Raw genomic sequence first — 20,582 nt, forward strand, 5'->3', positions numbered from 1 at the left:
CTTCAGGCTCTGCACTCAGCAGGGAGTCTGCTTGAAGATTCTCTCTCTCTGTCCCTCCCCCCATGGTCTCTCTCTCTCTCTCTCTCTCTCTCTCTCTCAAATAAATAAATCTTTAAAAAAAATAAAGTCATTTCTTAGTTAATTAATTTCCCTAGGTAATGACATCGTTTCTAAAACTTAGAAGAAAGAGAAAAAGAATGATGGAATGACATTCTCTTAACAATTTGAGGTCTTCTTATGCTTTTCCTCAATTCTTCTCAATTGTGAAAATTTTTTCACAGTTTTTCTCACCCAAGCATATTTCCTAGCCTAAGATGCCATAAGTAAAATAATACTAGGCCTTTGGTCCAAGCTGTGACTCTTAAAGAACAGTGAGTCCAACTTACCTTTGTAAAGATGTCATATATATATATATATATAAAATTCAAAAATTATATATTTATACATATATTTATACATATGTATATATAAATGTATAATTATATATACATCATATAATTCATAAAATATATATAGTTCATACATATATATGTTGTTATATTCAGAAAGTAGTAATTTAGTGCATACATATATGTCAGTTATCAATGTATAAGCAATGAATACCCTACATTGTTTTGTGATAAAATAATTTCTTTAAGCATTTCTCCTTTAAAGTGAGAAAAATGTTAAGCTTTCTCAATAGTGGGTGCTGAAGGGACACTGCTGGAAGAAGGGGTTTTGTGATTTTTGGCATAGGAGTGGATGGAGGTGGCATTGTGGGTTCAGGACCTCTGATGCAGCCTGCCTGAGCCACAGTCCCAGAACATGATTTCTCTGCAATCCCACAGCTTCAGCCTAGTGATAACCTGTGTGCTATCCTCTCCACAGGGAAATCACCTTCTGCCTTATCAGTATCCATTCTCACAGCATGCCTATACTACCAATTGCTCATTACCTGCTCCCCATCCTGCACTCCAGAGAACTGCCTATTGTTTGCCCAGTAACTCCAGACCAGCTTTGGTCTGGCCAAACCAGGGAGCTCATCTGATATCTGGTGGCTGAACTATACCTTCTCCAATGAAATCTGACCCCCTTCCAAGTTTGTTCTTCCTTGAGTGCTCTCCCTCAGTCCTAGGGTAACATATAGAGTTTCTTCATATTTCATAGCTGATATGGATAATACTTTAGTATATATAATAATACTTAAACTTTCCCTGTTTAACCTACTGTATGATAGCTCTCTTCTGATTGGACCCAGACTGTTACAACATATATTTGTATAAATTATAAACTCCATGAAAGCCAGAGATATACTGGTGTTGCTCAGCACTGTCTCACTTGTGTGAGGCACTGAGCCTTCAAGAACACCCCATATTTTTGATTGAACAAATGACAGGATTTGCTTCAAGTAGGTTGGATCCATGGGAATCTGAATCTCTTGATTGGTTGTTTGAAAGACTTACCTGGAAGAAAACTCTTACTGTTTGGATAGATTGTACATACCAGGATTCTGGACAGATCAGGTACTCTTAGGAGCTTTAGCAGATACTGTTGAAGGTCTACCAAACAGTTCATCTTTTACCCTCCTTCTTTGTCAGAACAGCCTGCCTCCCACTATGGAGCAGTAAAATGTCAAATACTCTTTCTAGCTCTTATCTGACATTTCCTGCTTCATTTCAGCCAGCTAGTCAGTCAGTCAGTCAGTCATCCATTCATTCATTCATTACATATACATTACAGGGCCTGCATGCCAGGGAGCTGTTCTAGGTACCTATGATTCTACATTAAATTCCCTGCCCTCCTGGAACATACATGCTAGCAGGGGAGAAGGAGAATAAACAATAAACATAAAAAAAATCAGTATGACACTGTTGTGGCCAACAAAATCTGAAAGGAAGTCTGATTAGTATGACTGAGAGAGATTTTCCTCCCTACTAGAGACTAAGCCTTTCAAAATTCAACTTTGCTTTCGAACTTACCTGAAACTAGGCTTCATCTTTAATTCAATCTTATTTTGCATTACTTCAGTATGTGCAAGCTCTGGTCCAGACATACAGCTCAATGTTAAACAAACATATATTCATGTTTTATCCTTTGCTTTTGTTAAGATGGCTTCTTCCACTTCTTTCCTTACTTACATCCCAAATGTCATTCCAGGTACAAATCAAATATTTTGTCTCTGAGAAGCCTTTTCCATGCACTTTACCTACATTAGCTGCTTCACTTGTAAAATAAATGTGTTTTTCCATATTCATAAAATTCAGTACCATATTTTTTTTTATTTAAAGATTTTATTTTATTATTTATTTGAGAGAGAGAGAATGAGAGATAGAGAGCACGAGAGGGAAGAGGGTCAGAGGGAGAAGCAGACTCCCTCTGAGCAGGGAGCCCGATGTGGGACTCGATCCCGGGACTCCAGGATCATGACCTGAGCCGAAGGCAGTCGCTTAACCAACTGAGCCACCCAGGCGCCCTAATTCAGTACCATATTAAAAGGGCTTATATTTCAAGAGAATTTAGATATACTTAAAGAAGAAATTGACTTTGGGCTGATTATGCACTATTACAGGGGGAATGTGGATTCTCAATCCCTAGCTAACTCTGAAAATGGAGTATGTCCTAGAACATGCAGAAATTATTAGGACGAGGCAATTGGGAACCTAAACTAGGTATATAGTGAGTAGTGATCATTCAGTAAATGCATAAGAACTACATTAATTATGTTCTATTGTTACATTTAAGCTATTATAAGTTAGTGCATGGAAGCAAGATAGCACTGGGTTTGGAACAAGAAAAGATGGGTTCAAGTTGTGGCTTTTCCTTGCTAAATTTTTCAGGTAAAGGCAAAGTAAATAGACTCCAAGTCTTATTTATATTAGCTGTCAAAGAAAAATAATTAGTATAAATAAGAAAAGATAATTAAAATAAATGTGTAAGGCTATAAATTGTTATAGCAATAAAATTATTATTAATGCATCCTTTATTTTCAGTATTAAATGGAAAAATTAATTGAGAAAACCAAAATCATTTAAGGAAATCAAATATTTTGTCTAAATATTGTCTAAATGAGGAATTTATTTGCATACTCATTTTGCAAGCGGCATTTTAAGCATAAGAATGTGACCTCTTTCATCTTTTAGATTAGAAGGCCATGTAGCAGAAGACTGTCTTGGCCTTTTATAAGAAAGCAGAACGACCTAAAAGGAAAGGGAAGAGAACTTCGGAAATTCTCTAAGACAATTTTGCTTGAGATGACTGGCATGATGCTGAATACCACTGTTCTGGTACTATTTGACACACAGAGAAGAAAGACAATTCTACTTTGAAGTCATTTAAAATTATGCAACAGCAACATAAAACAAAAATAATATAAACCAGTACTTACTATATTCTAGGCAATGTATCACATGCTTTACCTATATTTTTACTCATTTCTTCCTCACCAAAACTCTATGAGATAGACATTATTATTCCCATTTTCCAGAGAGCTAACTTGTTCTTAGAGTTAAGGTCACACAACTTAATGTGTGATAGCGGAACTGGGATTTTAAACCTAATTTTATCTGAGTCTACAGAATACATGATACAAATATTATAGCAATAGAGAAAGAGAAATACCTAGAAAAGTTCAAAGGCTGAAAGAGTTTTATAGCTGCAGCCCATAAACTACTCTTTAGATTTGGCTTGCAAAGCTAAAAGAAATACTTTAGTTTTAATAAGGTGACAAGTTTTTTAAGAGAGAGAAAAAGCTGGAGGAAAAAGAGCTTTCAAAATACCAAAGCTGTATGTGGTTGGCCCAGGGCCATGGAGTCCTAGGACCCAAGGATGTTGATGGTTAAAGTGTTCTGTGCATACCAGGCTACCCTAAGTTTTTTAGTTAAGTAACTATTTAAGAGTAGGTTTCTTAAAAGCTGAGCTAGTTAGCCCATGTGCCTAGACACTAGCGACTCTAATATCTTACTTCAAATGATTCTTTACAGCTATGTGGAGGTGGCAATTATAAAGACTATTTATTACGTACCTGTTTCGTACCAGACATTGTTTTAAATGCTCTACATTTTATCCTAACAACAACTCCTCAAGGTAGGTATAGTACTTGTCTTAGCATTCCCATTTTAAGGATGAGGAAATTGTCATGGTACAAATTCAGGCAAACTGATGCTAGAGCTCACATTTTACCATTATATTATACAGATGTCGTAGTAAACTAGTAACTACAATAATTCAGTAAGTGGTATTTTATTCATAATCATTCTGTTATTGGATAAAAACTCTTTCTAAAATGGTTTGTCTTAAATTGTCACTTAGTGAACAGATTTAGTGATTAGTAGTGTTTGTTATAATGTCATTTACTGACAACCAGTTGGAATCAGTGAGGATAGCCATATTACAATTCCTTAGAGAATGTGTTGTTGAATCACTATATTGTATGTTTGAAACTAATATAAAACTGTATGGCAACTATACTGGAATTAAAATTTAAAAAGAAAATAAGACTATTTAAAAAATTAACTCTAGATAATGAACTTGTATTCTCTAAAATCTATGATTTGATGTCATGTAAGTGAAAGATAAAGTGAAAGGTAAAGTACATTTTAGGAGAGTTGTTGATTTATTGAGATATTTATGTTTTAATAGTCAGATGATACATTATAAATAGAAAGTTTGATATTCTGTAATGTGACAAGGCAATTTGTTTGTCTTGTACACTGCTCCAAAGTGATATATTATGAGTTCATAATATGCAATGCTTAAAATGAATATCATTATTATTATGTGTAACACAGCTTGATTACTTCTGAATGTAATATATATTTTGAAAGTTGATGTAATTAACAAATTATGTTAATAATGCAAAAGTTTTATACTAGATCTTAATTTTACTTAGCGAATAAACCTAAAATATAAAGTGTTTCTTTCTTAACTATATTGACTAGAGCAAATTTTGTGATCAGATTCTATTATCAAGTAAAGAAAATTCAAACATTCTAAGAACTTTGAAGTCTGGAAATATTTTTAAATTAGATATATTAAAATCATTATTTCAAGACCAGATTAAAATTTTTCAAAGTGAACTTGCATTTATTAATGGATTTAAATGACTAGACTCTAATAATGCCACATGCCTGAATAAAAAGTGAATCATTTTTAAATTTTCATTTATCTGTAGAGCACCAATTTGGATAATTTGAATTTTTAACATTGAATCAAGTATTGACTTTGTGGGGCACCTGAGTGGCTCAATTGGTTAAGTGGCTGACTTTGGCTTGGGTCATGATCCCAGGGTCCTGGGATCAAGCTCCACGTCAGGCTTCCTGCTCAGCGGGGAAACTGCTTCTCCCTCTCCCTCTCCCTGCCAGTTCCCTGCTTGTGCTTTGTGTGTGTCTCTCTCTCTCTGTGAAATAAATAAATAAAATCTTATAAAAAAGTGTTGACTTTGTAGGTATAAAACTATAATATAAATGAGTAATAAAACTTTTTCAAAAAAACTTAATACTTATAATAAAGTATGAGTTAATATGTGGACTTTTGAGGTTCACTATACTTTGGGGAAATTCACAAAATATATCAAATAAAACATCTTTTATACTAATATACCAAAACATTTTAGAAGATATTTCAAAACCTCTAGGGTATATGAAGAGTTTGAAAAAATTAGACTCTATTACCACAAGATACAAATATTTTTAAATGTTTATTTTTTTCAGAGTTAATAACCGCAATACAATTCTTGTTGAAATCTTATTAAAGATAATAGATGTGTGTGACAAGTTTGCCAGTGTAAAAAGTCATTATTAACAAATATAAGTTGTCATCTACTCAGCAGAAATAGTTCTTAAAGCAGGGTTTTGATGGTACAGTATTACTATCTAAAATCTGCTATTTTAAAAAGTTTCCTTTAAAAGTTAAGGTTACCTACAACATTAATTAAATCAATGACAAAAGGCCAAATTACATTAGTTTGATATATAAATCCAACTTTTTAAAATTAGCCAAAAAATTTCCTTTATAATTAAATGATCATATATTCAATATAATTCATGGCTGGTGAGGGAGTAGAACACTGAGTCACAGAATATAATTAAAATAAAAATTGATGCTGCTAGTTTTATAAATAATTTAATTTGCTTTATATCAAAAGAAGGCATTGAAAGAAAGAAACAATTCAAATACACACTCTCAGGCAGTTCTGGTTGCTGGCATCCTACCCCTTATCTATAAAAGAATGCTTGCTGGCATTATGTTCCATCAATTCGTTTGTGATTTCTAAATTAATTCTGAAGGAAACCACAACTTACTTGAAGATCCCGCTGAGTGTCTGTGTGCCTGATTTTTTTTTTCTCTCTTTACAGACAGAGCACTTCCACTGGTCACGGAAAAAAGGTCTAAATCCGTGTCTTCTCTGCTTACAAGTCTTGCCTGGGAGCAATGGGACAAAATGTATACAATCAGGAAACAAAATATGGCATTTTCTGAATGCAGCTCACATTACCCCAAATAAACAAACAGGCTCTGTCAAACAACCTTCTTCAGAATGATACCACAATCCTTCACTGCTGCCCGGGCAGAACAAATGCACTATGTCAAAGCATTTTTTTGCAAATAAGAGCCGATTTTAAAATTGAGGTTTGCTATTTGAGTCTATACAACAAAAGAAAACATTTTAGTACAGTAATTTTGATGGAAATCAATCTTAAAGGCAACTGATGAAACTTTAAACAGCTTAACATCACTTATTTACCAAGTATATTATTTAATTCTTAATCGAATGTTAGAAATGTCATATTGGATTATTTTCTGCAGTATTTATATTTTACCAGTTATAAGTATTAGTCTTAACAATATTCCTCAAAGTGCCTTTCATCCCATATTTGTATACTACAAAGTCATAAAAGATCTCTACCTTCTCATTAAAACCATTTTTAACATAAAAACAGTATACGTTAAGTCAAATTTAAGGGTGATGTAAATATATAGAAATTTCAAGATATATTATTTTAAGAACATAGGATTAAATAATTTATCACAGCTAAAATTACCATCTGAACTTTTATTACTACCTGGGACTGAACTTAACAGTTGAAAGAATCACTTCTTGTTTATAAAATATTATTTTACATAATTTTAATATCATCAAGTACCAATTTATCAGGATTCAACCCTGAAGTAAAGGAAAATGCCATGATGGAAAATAAAGCAGCCTCAAAAGAACTGGGATTTAACCCAAACCACAGGATGCTTGAAATCCTGTGAGAAAGCACTGTCCTAATGTTCTATGTAAGAAAAATTTAAGTAGAGCAAAATAAAGCCATAAAACTATCACTGTGCTTAAAAAGCTATCCCCACATGATGGGCTACAAAATCTCATGAAAACAGAATCTAAAGATCATTCTCTTTCAAATTGAGATCTTTGCCCTTCTCCTTTACATTCCCCTTCCCAAATTCTTCCCACTGTCACAAGCATGAACTTCTCATTGTAAGTAAGCAAGTCTGCTATTGCTGAATTCAGAATAGAAACCATTCTATGTCAGTCACTTTTTGATGTCCCTGGCTAAGTGATACAACTGTATTGTCAAAAGACCTCAGTAAAAAAAACCGTTTAAAAATGAAATAACAAATGGCTTTCAATTTATACTTGTGATTGGTATGAAAAATGTTATACATTCTTTCTGAACTTTATTTCAATTAGTGTACAAAAGCACATATTTATTATTTCCATTAGAATAGCTCCCTCAATACTAAAACTTAAAAAGATCCAGTCAAGAATAAGGGGGAAATACCAAAGCGATACGACAGTTTTGGTGAGATCAGTTACAAAACAAGGAAAAACATGGTAAAAACACAGGGACCCTCCTGCTAGCTAAAGAGGCTTTAACTACAAGTCTCAAGATTTTAAAATCATATTTGATTTGCTTCAATTTGAGGATATAATTTCACTACATCTATTTAAAAGTAGAAATCCCAGCCTCTTCCAAATATGATGATACCTACATGTCAAGAAAATATTTGTGAAGTATGCCTTCCAAAAATCTCGTTACCATCTAACCATTGACACCCAAAAGACTGTTTCTTCCAAAGTAGAAAGTAATTAATATCAGTTACTAAGTAGGCCAGACTATAAGAGGGAATCAAATTTAGAAGTGAAACTTAACATGAATAAACAATTTCACAATGGTGCCACCTGGCCGCTTAAATGCAAATCTAGACATTTTATAAAGGGGTTAGTTAAAGGTCAGTTAGGGCATCTGACACAGCCACATATGTATTAGTATTCCAATTCTATTTCTGAAAACATTGGCTTTCAAAATGAACATTATTCTTCCTTTAACTGTTAAGATGAATTTTATGATTTTTCTTTGTTTTTTATATATCATGCAAAATGGATATACTTAAAAATTGAATATGACCAACCATGCTTTTAACACTTATTCTACAAAAAAAAATATATGTTTAGGGGCGCCTGGGTGGCTCAGTGGGTTAAGCATCGGCCTTTGGCTCAGGTCATGATCCCAGAGTCCTGGGATCCAGCCCCATGGCGAGCTCTCTGCTCAGCGGGGAGCCTGCTTCTCCATCTCCCTCTGCCTGCCCCTCCACCTGCTTGTGCTCTCTCTCTGTGTCAAATACATAAATAAAATCTTTAAAAAAATGTATGTTTAATTCTAAAACATTGTGATATTAAACATTTTGTATGGTTATACCATAATGAACAGTTTTGACTCAATGTTAGGCAGGAATATTCTTATGTACAATTTAATACCAAATATTTATTAAATAGTAATTTTGCAAAATTCTCATATATCTTTGTTTTCTGAACTGGTCACATTTGTGGCTCCCACCTGTAAGGTTTATAATACTTCCCCCCCATATTTTCTTTTTTTATTATGTTCAATTAGCCAATACATAGTACATCATTAGTTTTTGATGTAGTGTTTAATGATTCCCCCATATTTTCATAGTGAAATGAGGTGCATGAATTTTTGAACATGAATTCTAAGCATCTGGATCCTGATTCACCTCCAACCCATGCAAATTAATTAAAAATACAGAATCTCTGTCATTTAATAAAAAACAGGGAATTCCTCTTCTGCTTTTTTCATAAATAAGATTTTATTAAACACTTATTTATAAAATTTTACAAGTTAAGATATCCTAAGCAGCACACATAAAAATAAATACCTATTTCCTTATTATTTAGATTTTTTAAAAAAGAGAAATAAAATTTATAAATCAAAGTTAATTTATAAGCTATCTTATAAAAGTATTCAAAAAATGTGAAAATATTATTTTCAAAATTAATGTAAATGGTATCTCTTTTCTGCAACTTGCTTATTTTCACTGTGCATTGTATTTGTGAGATCTAGATTTAATTCATTCATTTTACCCCTCCATTCATAATATATTATCATCACTGCACAAACCCCTTTTCTCATATAAGGCAGAGGCCTCATTATATAACATATGTGAGCACGGAAGGTACTTTAAATGTTTTATAGAGCTATAATTTACATGCAATGAAATGCATAGACCTTAAACATGAAATTCAATCACTTTCAAAATTTTTATTTTGAAGTTGCTTAAAATTTCTAAGGAAGTTGCAAAAATTGGTACTGAGAGTTCCCTGTATAACTTCCAGCCCGCTTGCCCAATAATTGAAGTGTGATTCATAAAACCAGTAAATTTACATTGGTGCAAAACCATTACCAAACCGCAGCCCTGATTAAGACTTCACCAGTTTTCACATGCACTATTTTTTTGGTTTGTTTATACTTTTATGACATTTTATCATACATATAAATTCATGTAATATCACCACAACCAGGATATAGAACTATTCCATTTTCCCAAATAAACTCCCCTGCTCTCCTTTTAGTCATATCCCTCTTCCTAACCTAATCACTGACAACCACTCATGTTCTCCATCACTATAATTATATTTTATGAATGTTATGTAAATGAAATCATACAGTATGTAACCTTTTCAGATTGTCTTTTTTTACTCAGCATAATGTTCTTGAGATCCATCAAAATCTTTATACATATCAGAGGTTTGTTCCAGTTTGTTGCTTTTTATTCCTTTTTATTATAGGTCCATTCATATGTGCCACCATTTGTTTATCCTTTCAATCACTGAAGAAGATCTGACTTGTTTCTAACTTTTGGTTATTACAAATAAAACTACTGTGAACATTTATGTACAGGTTTGTGAATGAACATAAGTTTATTTCTCTAAGAAAAATGCCCAGGAGCAGAATTGTTGAGTCATGTAAGTGTATATTTAACTTTATAAAAGATCGACAGCCTTTTTTCAAGTGGCTGTACCTTTCTCAGCAAATGTATGAGAAATTCAGTTGCTCCACATATTTGTCAGCACTTAGTACTGTCAGTATTTTACTTTAATCACTCTAACAGGTGTATAGTGACATTATATATTGGCTTTAACAATTTTCCTAATGATTAATAATGTTTAACATTTTTTCATGTGCTTATTTCTATCTGGATAGTCTCTTAGGTGAAGTATCTACTCAAGCCTTTTGTTCATTTTCTAATTATACTGTCTAATTTAGTTATTTCTTGCAGATGACTACCGTGTTGGTTAATTTTATGTGTTGATTTGACTGGGCCACAGGGTACTGAGATGTTTGGTTAAACATTATTTCTGGGTGTGTCTTTGAGGGTGTTTTTGATGAGATTAGCATGTGAATCGGTAGACTAAGTATACCAGCTTGCCCTCTCAGGTATCATCTAATCCATTGAGGGCCTAAATAGAACAAAAAGATGGAGGAAGGGAGAATTCACTCTCTGCTAGACAGATGAAGCTGGAACATAGGTTTTTTCCTGTCTTAAGACTGGAACTTAAACAATCAGCACTTCCAGTTCTCAGGCCTTCAGACTTGGACTGGATCTTACACCATCAGCTGTCTTGGTTATCAGGCAGTTAGACTTAGACTAGAACCTATACCATTGGTTCTCCTGGTTCTCAGGCCTTCAGAGTCAGACTGGAACTACACCACCAGGGTCTCCAGGGTTTCCTGGGTCTCCAGCTTGCAGATCACAGGATTTCTTAGCCTCCATAATCAAATGAGCCAATTCCTTTTAATAAATAATACATAATTTCTTATAATAAATAAACAAATCTATCTATAAACTCTCTTTATATATGTACATACATCTCTCTCTCTCTCTCTCGATTCTACAGATAGATAGACCAGAGGGCCAATGGTGCAAATTTCAGGCCAAGTCAGAAAGTCTTGAAATCAGGTAGTATGACTCTTCTTACTGTTGTTTTTCAAGATTGCACTGGCTATTCTAGATTCTATGTATATATATATATATATATATATATATATATAAAGAGATTTTATATAAGATCTTATATATTAGATACAGATAAATAATAGTTATAGATATCCTACTGATCCTGTTTCGCTAGTGACCCCTGACTAATATAACTAGCAAATGGCTCCTTTCTACCTCTTTCCAGTAATTTATCCTCAGAAGCAACAACTGTTCTGATTTCTTTTACCATGGAGAGGTTAGTTTTCTCTGCTCTTGAACTTAATATAAATACAATCATACAGAATTTTCACTAACTCTATTGATTTTGGTATTCACTTCCGTTGCTGTATGTATCAGGAGCTCATTTCATTTCTGAGAAGATATGCCATTGTAAGACTATACCACAGTTTATCCATTCTGCTGTTGATAAACATTTATGTTGTTTGCATTTTGGGGGGGGTTATCAATAGAACTGCTATGTAATTTTCATACAGGTTTTTATGAAGACATGTGTTTTCATTTCCTTTCAGTAAACATCTAGGAGTAGAATTAATGGGTCATTGAGTAGGAGTACCTATAACTTTATGAAGTGCCTATTTTCCTAAATGGTTTTATCATTTTTCACTATACCAGTAATGCATGAGAGTTCTAGTTGTTCCATATCTTTGCCCACATTTGTGCTTTCTGGCTTTTAAATTTTAACAATTCTAGTGTTGTGTAGTAGTGTTTCATTGTTGTTTTAATTTAAATCAGTGTGCTTATTAACCATTCAAACATCTTCCTTTGTGAAGTCTCTCAAATCTTCACCATTTTTAAATAAATTGAGATATGTCTTTATATTATCAATTGTGGGAATTTTTTCTATATATTCTAGATACAAGACCTTTATTAGATGTGTATATGTGGGGGAGGGATTGTTTGCATGCAGAGGGCTGTGGAGGGCAGAGAGAGGGTGGTGGGACAAAGAAAGAGAAGGAGGGGGAGAGAAAGAAAGAAGGAAAATACAAATTTTTCTCCTAGGATGTGATTTGACTTTTCATTTCTTTTTATTTTCTGAATTATGTCTAAGTACAAAAGCTTCAAATTTGAAGTACGATTTATCTTTTTTGATTTATGCTTTTTGTGTTCTATTTAAAAAAATTTTTGCCTTCTCCAGATTTTTGAAAATATCTTGCTGTTTTCTCTGGGAAATTTTAGAATTTTAGCAGTTATGTTTAGGCTCATAATTCATCTCAAATTCAGTTTTAAGATGTAAAGTAGGAATCAAGATTCACTTTTTTCCCTGTATACAGTTGTCCAGCACTATTTGTTGAGAAAAAAAATTCTTGTCCTCTTTTGTTTTAGTACCTTTAAGGAAAATCAACTAACTTTATAAGTGTGGTATTTTCTGTACTCTCTATTATTTTCCATTAATTTTTTTTTTTTTTTTTTTTTTTGTCTTTCAGCACATAACATATAGTCTTGGTTACTGATTGGGGCTTTATAGCAAGTCTTGAGATCAGGCTGTATGAGTCCTTTTTTCAAGATTATATTGACTATTCTAGATCTTTGGCATTTCCTTATGCATTTTAAAATTTGTCCATTTCTTTTTTTTTTAAGATTTTATTTATTTATTTGACAGAGAAGGACACAGCAAGAGAGGGAACACAAGCAGGGGGAGTAGGAGAGGGAGAAGCAGGCTTCCCATGGAGCTTCCCAGGGAGCCCGATGCAGGGCTTGATCCCAGGACTCTGGGATCATGACCTGAGCCGAAGGCAGACGCTTAACTGACTGAGCCACCCAGGTGCCCCTAAAATTTGTCCATTTCTACTGAAAAGCTTTCTAAGGGTCTATCGAATTTATAGATCATTGAGAATTGACAACTTACAATTTGAGTCTTTCTACTCATGAGTATGATATATCTCTTTGATTTTTTTAAAGCAATATTTGATAGTTATCATTATAGGAGCCTTGCACATCTTAATGTTAACATTATCCTTAAATATTTTGTTTTTTACATTGCAGTGAATAGAATATTTTTAATTAAAGTTTGTCGCTAATACATGATAGGGCGTACAAAGACCTACTTTTGAATTCTGACAGATTTCTTTCCAGAATGACTGTACCAGCTTTTACTTTCACCAGCCATAGAGCAGTGTTTCCACATTATTGATAACAGTCTGCATTACCCAATTTTCTAATTTTTTCCATTCTGATGAGGATAGTCATGCAACTTCTTAGTTTTAATTTTTATTTCTCTGGCCATGTAACTGAGCATCTCTTTATATACATTTATGTATTAGTCATAATCCCTATAAACTATGTATTTTTTTTCTATTGTACTTATATTTCTTTTTCATTAGGTTACCTGACTTTATATTATTTATTTGCAGAAGTTCTTTTTATATCCTGATATTAAGCTATTATTAGTTTTAGGCACTGAAAATAATTTGTCCATGTCTGTAATCTGTCTGTTAGCCATTTCTATAAAATCCTTCATAGGGGGGCACGTGGGTGGCCCAGTCATTAAGTCCTTAACTTCAGCTCAGGTCATGATCCCAGGGTCCCAGGATCGAGTGCTGCATCTGGCTCCCTGCTCAGCGGGAAGCCTGCTTCTCCCTCTCCCACTGCCCCTGCTTGTGCTCCTGCTCTTGCTATCTCTCCTTCCATCAAATAAATAAATAAAATCTTAAAAAAAATAAATAATAAAATCCTTTATAGGAATTAATATTTAATTTGAAATAGTCAAGTCAATCAAAAAAATTTTTGCCATATAATTTGTATTATTTGTATCTTTTAAGAGAGTATTTCTTTACTGTTAAGTTGCAAATATATTCTCAATTATTTTATTTGATCAATTTTATGATTTTATGTTTCACATTTGAGTCTTCAAATCTTCTAAATTCCATTTGATTATTATAGTGTGTATAGGTTATATACAGCCCTGTTTTTCAATGCTAGTTTACTGCATTCTATTTGCCAAATGATTTGACCTTTCCCACCTCTGTTATATATCACATTCCAATACAGTCGCAGGTCTATTTCTGAACTAACTATTCATATCTTTTTGGTCTATTTGCACCACAAAGTTTAGTTTTATACTAAGTCTTTATATGTTATGATGTAAATTGGCTCTTCTTTTTCAAATTTGACTTATATAATATTGGGTTCTTATTCATCAGTATACATTTTAGAATGAGATTTTTCAGGTTCCTAAAAAAGCAGCTATCATTTTGGTTGGAATTGGTTTTACTTTATATATTTATTTGGAGACAGTTGACACATTTTATATGCTAAGTTGTTGCATCTATGAACAATAAACTTACTGAGTATAGTGGATATCACCATATGCCACTCAGATCACTTTTAACGACTGAGTCAGATTCTCCCAGATGCTGAGAAAGTGTGGCTCTTAGCTGAATACCTCTCTGGAAACTGTCCTTAGCTAAAGATGGCTGCCTAGCCCAAACCACACCCTCTCCTGAGGAGATGCAGGAGCATAAGAGCCTGATCCTCTTGCCTCAAGCTGGGACAACTTACAAGGGTCTTCACACCACTGGGACTCACTTCCTCTGCTGCAACTCTATTGCATTTCACCTTTTCCCTCTGCTCAATTACGCTTCTTTCACTCCTCAAAGGAGTTGTTTCTGAAAGCCTTCTCCAAATGTCTTGCACTCAAATACAAGAATCTCAGAATATATTTCCTGGAGAACCTGAACATAGGACTGTCTTCTGCAGAAAAATCCTGCAGTTTTGGGGTTTTGGGGGATAAATTTAATCAACAACACAAATGTCTGGATCTATGGCATGTCTTCTGATATATATTTGAAAATAAGTAAAATGATAACTTATTTTCATTTTTCACATTCCTGTCTGCCACACAAAATACTTTGATCTTATTTGGAAGACAGAGATATTATTAGCTTCTTCAAAACCCAGAAATTGAATGTTTTATTATATCTTATTCTTACTCTTGAAGGTTAGTGAAGAGTATTCTGGATAATATTTATATCTATCTCTATTATTAAGAAGTAACTCCACTCTCTTTTTGTATGTATTGTTTCTGCTATAATGTCAGCTGTCAATATAATTATTATTCCTTTGTAGATAATCTTTCAATTCACTATGTCTCTCTTTTATGGTGTCCAGTCCATTGTTTATTTCAATTGTAATAGTTTATAAAGACAGAATTTATAGTAGGCTTATTTGCATATCCATAATGATTCTAATTAAAATTTTATCATTTTTGTTTTGTAATTATCTATCCTTTTATTATGGGCGATTTCCTTATGTCTCAGAGGAAAAGTGGCAGCAATTGCAGATTTTTTTTTTAATTGTACTTTCAGTTATGGCCTGGTCCCAGGTGTGCAATTGTCTGCCTCCAGTTTCCCAACACATTGCTGAGACTCTGGGCATTCAATTAGTCCACTATCCTTTTGACATAAATCCTTAATCCCTTCTCTTATCTCCACTTAAAAAAAAGGAAATAAACAAACATACAAACAAAAACTGTATTTCTGTTCTACTACCATTTACTTTGTTTTTGTATTCACCTGTACCTCTTCAATATCAAAAATAGCACTTATTATTGCTATGCATTTGTCATATATTTGAATATAGTGTAATACAGTGGGATATAGAAGGAGATTAATCTCAGAGCATTAATCTCATAGAACCATTTTTTTTTTAAAGTAGGCTCCATGCGCAGCACAGAGCCCAATACAGGGCTTGAACTCATGACCCTGAGATCAAGACCTGAGCTAAGATCAAGAGTTGATGCTTAACCGACTGAGCTACCCAGCCGCCCCTCTCATAGAACCATTTCACTTAGAAATCTACCCAGTCTTTTTTCATTCATTTTTAGAAATATAATCATTCAATGTTAATATCAGTTTCTTTATTCTGGCATTCTTTGGGACTTTTATATTCCCCATTTTTGTTCCAAAGTGGCAACTCAACACTCTGTGTGCAATTGTTAGTAATATGCATGGTGTTCATAGCTTGACGTATCAATTTTCCTACGGCAATCTACATGCCACTCTGCCAGATGAGTCTGTATTAAATTGCAAGGAAATATTTGCTTAATGAGTATTTCAAACAGGTGCATAGATCCTATAAATATTTTCATAAACACATTAATTTTTGCTATTGCCCTAATTTTGCTCTCTTTTCAGGAAAACACATTAATTTTCGCTATTGCCCTAATTTTGCTCCTTTTCAGGAAAAGTCCTTGAATGAATTGTTCATGACAATCATGAATATAACTTGCTCTGGATACCATCATACTAGATGCATTAGAAAGTGCATTATCTTTTTATGCTAAATTCTACTTGGCAAGCTAAATTATAATCAATTTTCTTGGTGAATGTAGAATCTGAGCAAGGAGTATTAATTGGTTGATATAAATGGAAGGTGTCATAAAGTTAGGGTCACCTGAGACATCCATTTTCACCTGCCAAGGAGGCTGTACACTTCTGTCATTGGTTAGGGTATCCTTTCCTCTGGAAATTTCTGGAAACACACTGAAAATTTCTTGTTTTGTGGGCTCCATTTCTCTAGACTCCACATTTGCCATTTTCCTTCTGTTAGCATAGTCTTCCTTCTAATAGCATATAGTACAATTGACTTTAACAATGCACATATAGTAATAGTATCTAGAGTCTGACACTCTGGTCACCATGTTTAGAACTTGGTTGTTCCTAAAGCTTCAATAATTTACACTTTGTTACTTAGAGGTTGAGTTCACAATTACTTGTTAATTTTCAACTGCTTTGATTTTCTATCTTGTGAGAGTATATTTCCCTCAGTATCCTACTCTTTTAAAATATTCAAGTAAATAAGTTCATTATGCAATTCCTGTTCAGAGTCATGTTATTTTAAAAATGGTAGCATGTTAATATTTTTAAATCTACCAAATAGAATCAATATTTTAAAGTAATATCAGATTTTAAAGTTAAATTCAAGTCAAGAAAATATGTTGTTATAACAGGTTATTATTTTAATATATAGTATTTTGAGATTACCCTAAATAGAGTTGTGATATTTTCATAATTTACACTAATTATGGTCATATTTTAAAGTGCCATTTACTGAGGACCAGTGTGTGCAACATTTTTCTGTAACTTTAAACACATTTCTTACCACAAGCTGAACTCTTCCACCATTAAGTACATCTGGATCTAACTCAGGCAAGAAGTGATTGCTGCATATTGACAAAAACAAAAATTATATTATTATATAAATGTAGAAGAAGAATATGAAAGAAATGCCCAGTGAAAAGTTTGGGAGGAATTAGTAATCTATAAATTGGAAATAATAGTTTTATTAAATTAGAGGATAGGCAAAGATATATAAAAATTTACATGTTTTCAGTCATTGGAAAATTCACTTTGACATAAAATTTAAATTTCTAAATAACACTTTAATGCCACTCTTCTTTGCCAAACAGAAATACATATAAAAAGCAAAAATTTGAAAGTACCAATGATAGTTAATAAATTGTAGATCATATAAATATTTTATTTACATTTACTTATATATCTTACTTGTCTTATGAGAAAAGCAAAGCTTCCTATTTTTAAAACACCTATAGTGGGTTAAAGCATTATACTGATGCTCACCATTAATTTCTGTTTAAAACTAGAACATTGACATTTGGCTTTTCAAGAATTTCTGTTCTTGAAAATAATTTTTCTTAAAATATCACTACTTATTCCTTAATATATTTTCAAAAGATAAAGTGCATGAACAATGTCTGTTGTATCATATGTTTAAATATAACTTATTTAGGAGTAAGGGATATTATTAAAGGTTTAAATATATCTAAAATACATCCTGAAACAATTTGCTTATATTTTTCACATTATCTATCCTAACGCTTTTTTTAAATCTCTGAACAAGACCTCTTATATCTGTTTAAGTCAGATGGTAAACTATCGGTTATATCATATTTGTTTATAGTTCTAAGAATGTCATCTTATGAATTACACTAAATTGGTTCATACCAACATAAAAGAAATCGTGCTTGTATTAATTAGAGCACTTAGTAAAATAAAAAAGTTCCCAAATGCTGATTGCTTTATTCCTGCTTTCTTTGCTCACATTGAAATAGGACCAAATAATTCAGATTATAAAATGTTGTTTTAATTTCTCTTTCATTCTTCACTTCCTTTTCCATATTTTAAAAGGAATTACATGGGTAGAATTGACCACATATGAAAGTTTCAGTTTATATACATTATAAAAAAGAGATTTCATTTTTTACATATTTTAACCTGCTTCTAAATTAAGTTTTAACCCTCATAATTATAGGATTTTATTTGTTAGTCATTTAAATAGTTATTACATTATATCATAGGTATTGGAGGTTATATTTTATAGAATGCCTGGAAACAGTTCCAAAGCATCATCTACATTTAGATTCAATATTTCTTTATATATTTAGTAAGTGTTTATAATAGCACTTTTTTGTTATTTTATTATTTTTATTTTTTATTATTTTGTGGATATATGTAGCTAAAATGAAAGTCTTAAAAATTTATGTCAAAAATATTATTATTTCTGGACTTTTATTTCCCTAAAACTTTGGTTCAGTGGTTATGGATGTATATATGCTTTATACCACATTGCAGCAGGCTGAATTTTGTTTCATCAGAATTGATATGTTGAAGTCCTAACTCTCAATACCTCATAATGTGATGTATTTGCAGATAGAGCCTAAAAGAGGTAATTAAAGTAAAATAAGGTCATATGGGTAGGCTCTAATCCAATATAACCAGTGTCCTTATAAGAACAAGAGATTAAAACACAGACAACAGAGACAGAAGGATGATTGTGTGAGGGCACAGTGAAAAGAAGGCCCTCTGCCAACGTGAAGACAGACATCCAAAAAACCAAACTTGCTAACTCCTTAATCTTGAACTTGTAGCCTCCAGAACTGTGAGAAAATACATCTCTACAGTTTAAGCCACACAATCTATGGTATTTTGTTATGATGGTAGAAAACTAATACATACATTAATGTAACAAAAATTAAATGATTACCTATTATATTCAAGTTTCCTTGTTTGTTACTAAGGGATATAAACATTTGATATCCTCAACCTTGTGAGCTCACCTCTAAATTGTGAGATAGATAGATGACATTAACATCTCACTATAAAGGAGAAGAAACCGAAGCATAGAGACATCATTGGAAATTAGTTACATGATTGGGAAAGTGGCAGCACAGTGTTGAATTATAATTTTAACCACCAAACATAAATGATAGAAATGACACAAAATAAAATATAACCTCCAATACATATGATATTTATAAACAGTTAATGGATACCATGCATTTTACTTTATAAAGTAGAATCATTTGTGTGGTTCACTTGTTGGTTTTAAGCATTACAGAAACAGAGTTCTCAAACATTTTAAGGTGAAAAATATAACGAGTGATTAAATCTATTCTATAGAAGAGGCCTTTTATAAACTGGCAATGGGTGTATTGGCCTTTGGCTATAAAGTCATGTTTGTTTTAGCACAATTAACCTAGGTTTCACTTTTCAAGATGTATTTACAATACAAAAATCTAATTTAAAGGAAATTACCTCACCATTTTATGTTTCTGGAATTAGTTGTTTCATGAATCCCAACCTGTGTGTGAAGCCATTGGTATGTGTATTCTTTACTCCTTTCTAATTTTTCATTTGCCTTGGTATCCTTGTAGTTAAGTTCTTCTTCCTTACCTGGGGAAAAAATGGAAGTTTTATTTGTTATTTAAAGAGATTAAAATTTGGCCGAGTAGTTGTCTAGGAAAACAATTTTATCAAAAGAAAGAAAAAAAATACTAATTCATGGGATCTTAATCATCTGTAAGAAAAACATCACTTACAGATTAAGTAATCTTCCTGCTTGAGTTTCAAACTCACATATTTTGAAAAATAAAATGTTTCGATGCAGCCAACATCTTATAGGACTTGCTTTTTTTCAGTTTTTAAATGAAAAATTCAAAGAATTATTTTTGATAGTAAGTTCTAGTATAAAAAGAATATCTGTCCACTATGATGTCTTTTCAGGCTTATTTTAAAGTCTAATTGTTCTTACACTAACCTTATACATACGTAGAATTCATAAATTATATTGAGGGTATTTGAAAAAGAGTTTTAATTTTGTATATAAAACTAAGCTTGGTTTGTGTAAGCTAATACAATATTTTAAACTAGGAATGTAATTATATAAGGCTTAGGGAACCTGTGCTTATGTGCCAGAGTAACTATTTCAAAAAAGGAGGTGAGGAAGCATAATATAAATGAATATGGGAAATATGCAAGGGGAGAAATTATACAAGGTAAGAATACAAG

General features: G+C 32.5%; 1 protein-coding gene across 9 annotated transcripts in view; it reads right to left on the reverse strand.

Annotated features, from left to right (window-relative positions):
- The window catches only part of LRRIQ1 (leucine rich repeats and IQ motif containing 1), a 217,662-nt gene that overhangs the window by 11,888 nt on the left and 185,192 nt on the right, over positions 1-20,582 (reverse strand). For 5 of the 9 annotated variants that reach the window (XM_073900567.1, XM_073900571.1, XM_073900566.1 and 2 more), the window contains 4 exons: positions 19,835-19,967; positions 17,377-17,437; positions 16,669-16,837; positions 6,279-6,399 (listed from right to left, as the gene is read on the reverse strand). In XM_073900567.1, coding sequence (XP_073756668.1) covers positions 6,279-6,399; positions 16,669-16,837; positions 17,377-17,437; positions 19,835-19,967 — 484 coding nt within the window. Of the gene's footprint in view, positions 1-5,655; positions 6,400-16,668; positions 16,838-17,376; positions 17,438-19,834; positions 19,968-20,582 lie in introns of those variants that run through there. The other 4 variants (XM_073900569.1, XR_012380668.1, XM_073900570.1 and 1 more) reach the window with 4 other exon arrangements.

Source organism: Callorhinus ursinus, unplaced genomic scaffold, assembly GCF_003265705.2.
Source record: "Callorhinus ursinus isolate GAN/ISIS: 27379988/994484 unplaced genomic scaffold, GSC_fseal_2.0 scaffold14, whole genome shotgun sequence".
NCBI classification, from domain to species: domain Eukaryota; kingdom Metazoa; phylum Chordata; class Mammalia; order Carnivora; family Otariidae; genus Callorhinus; species Callorhinus ursinus.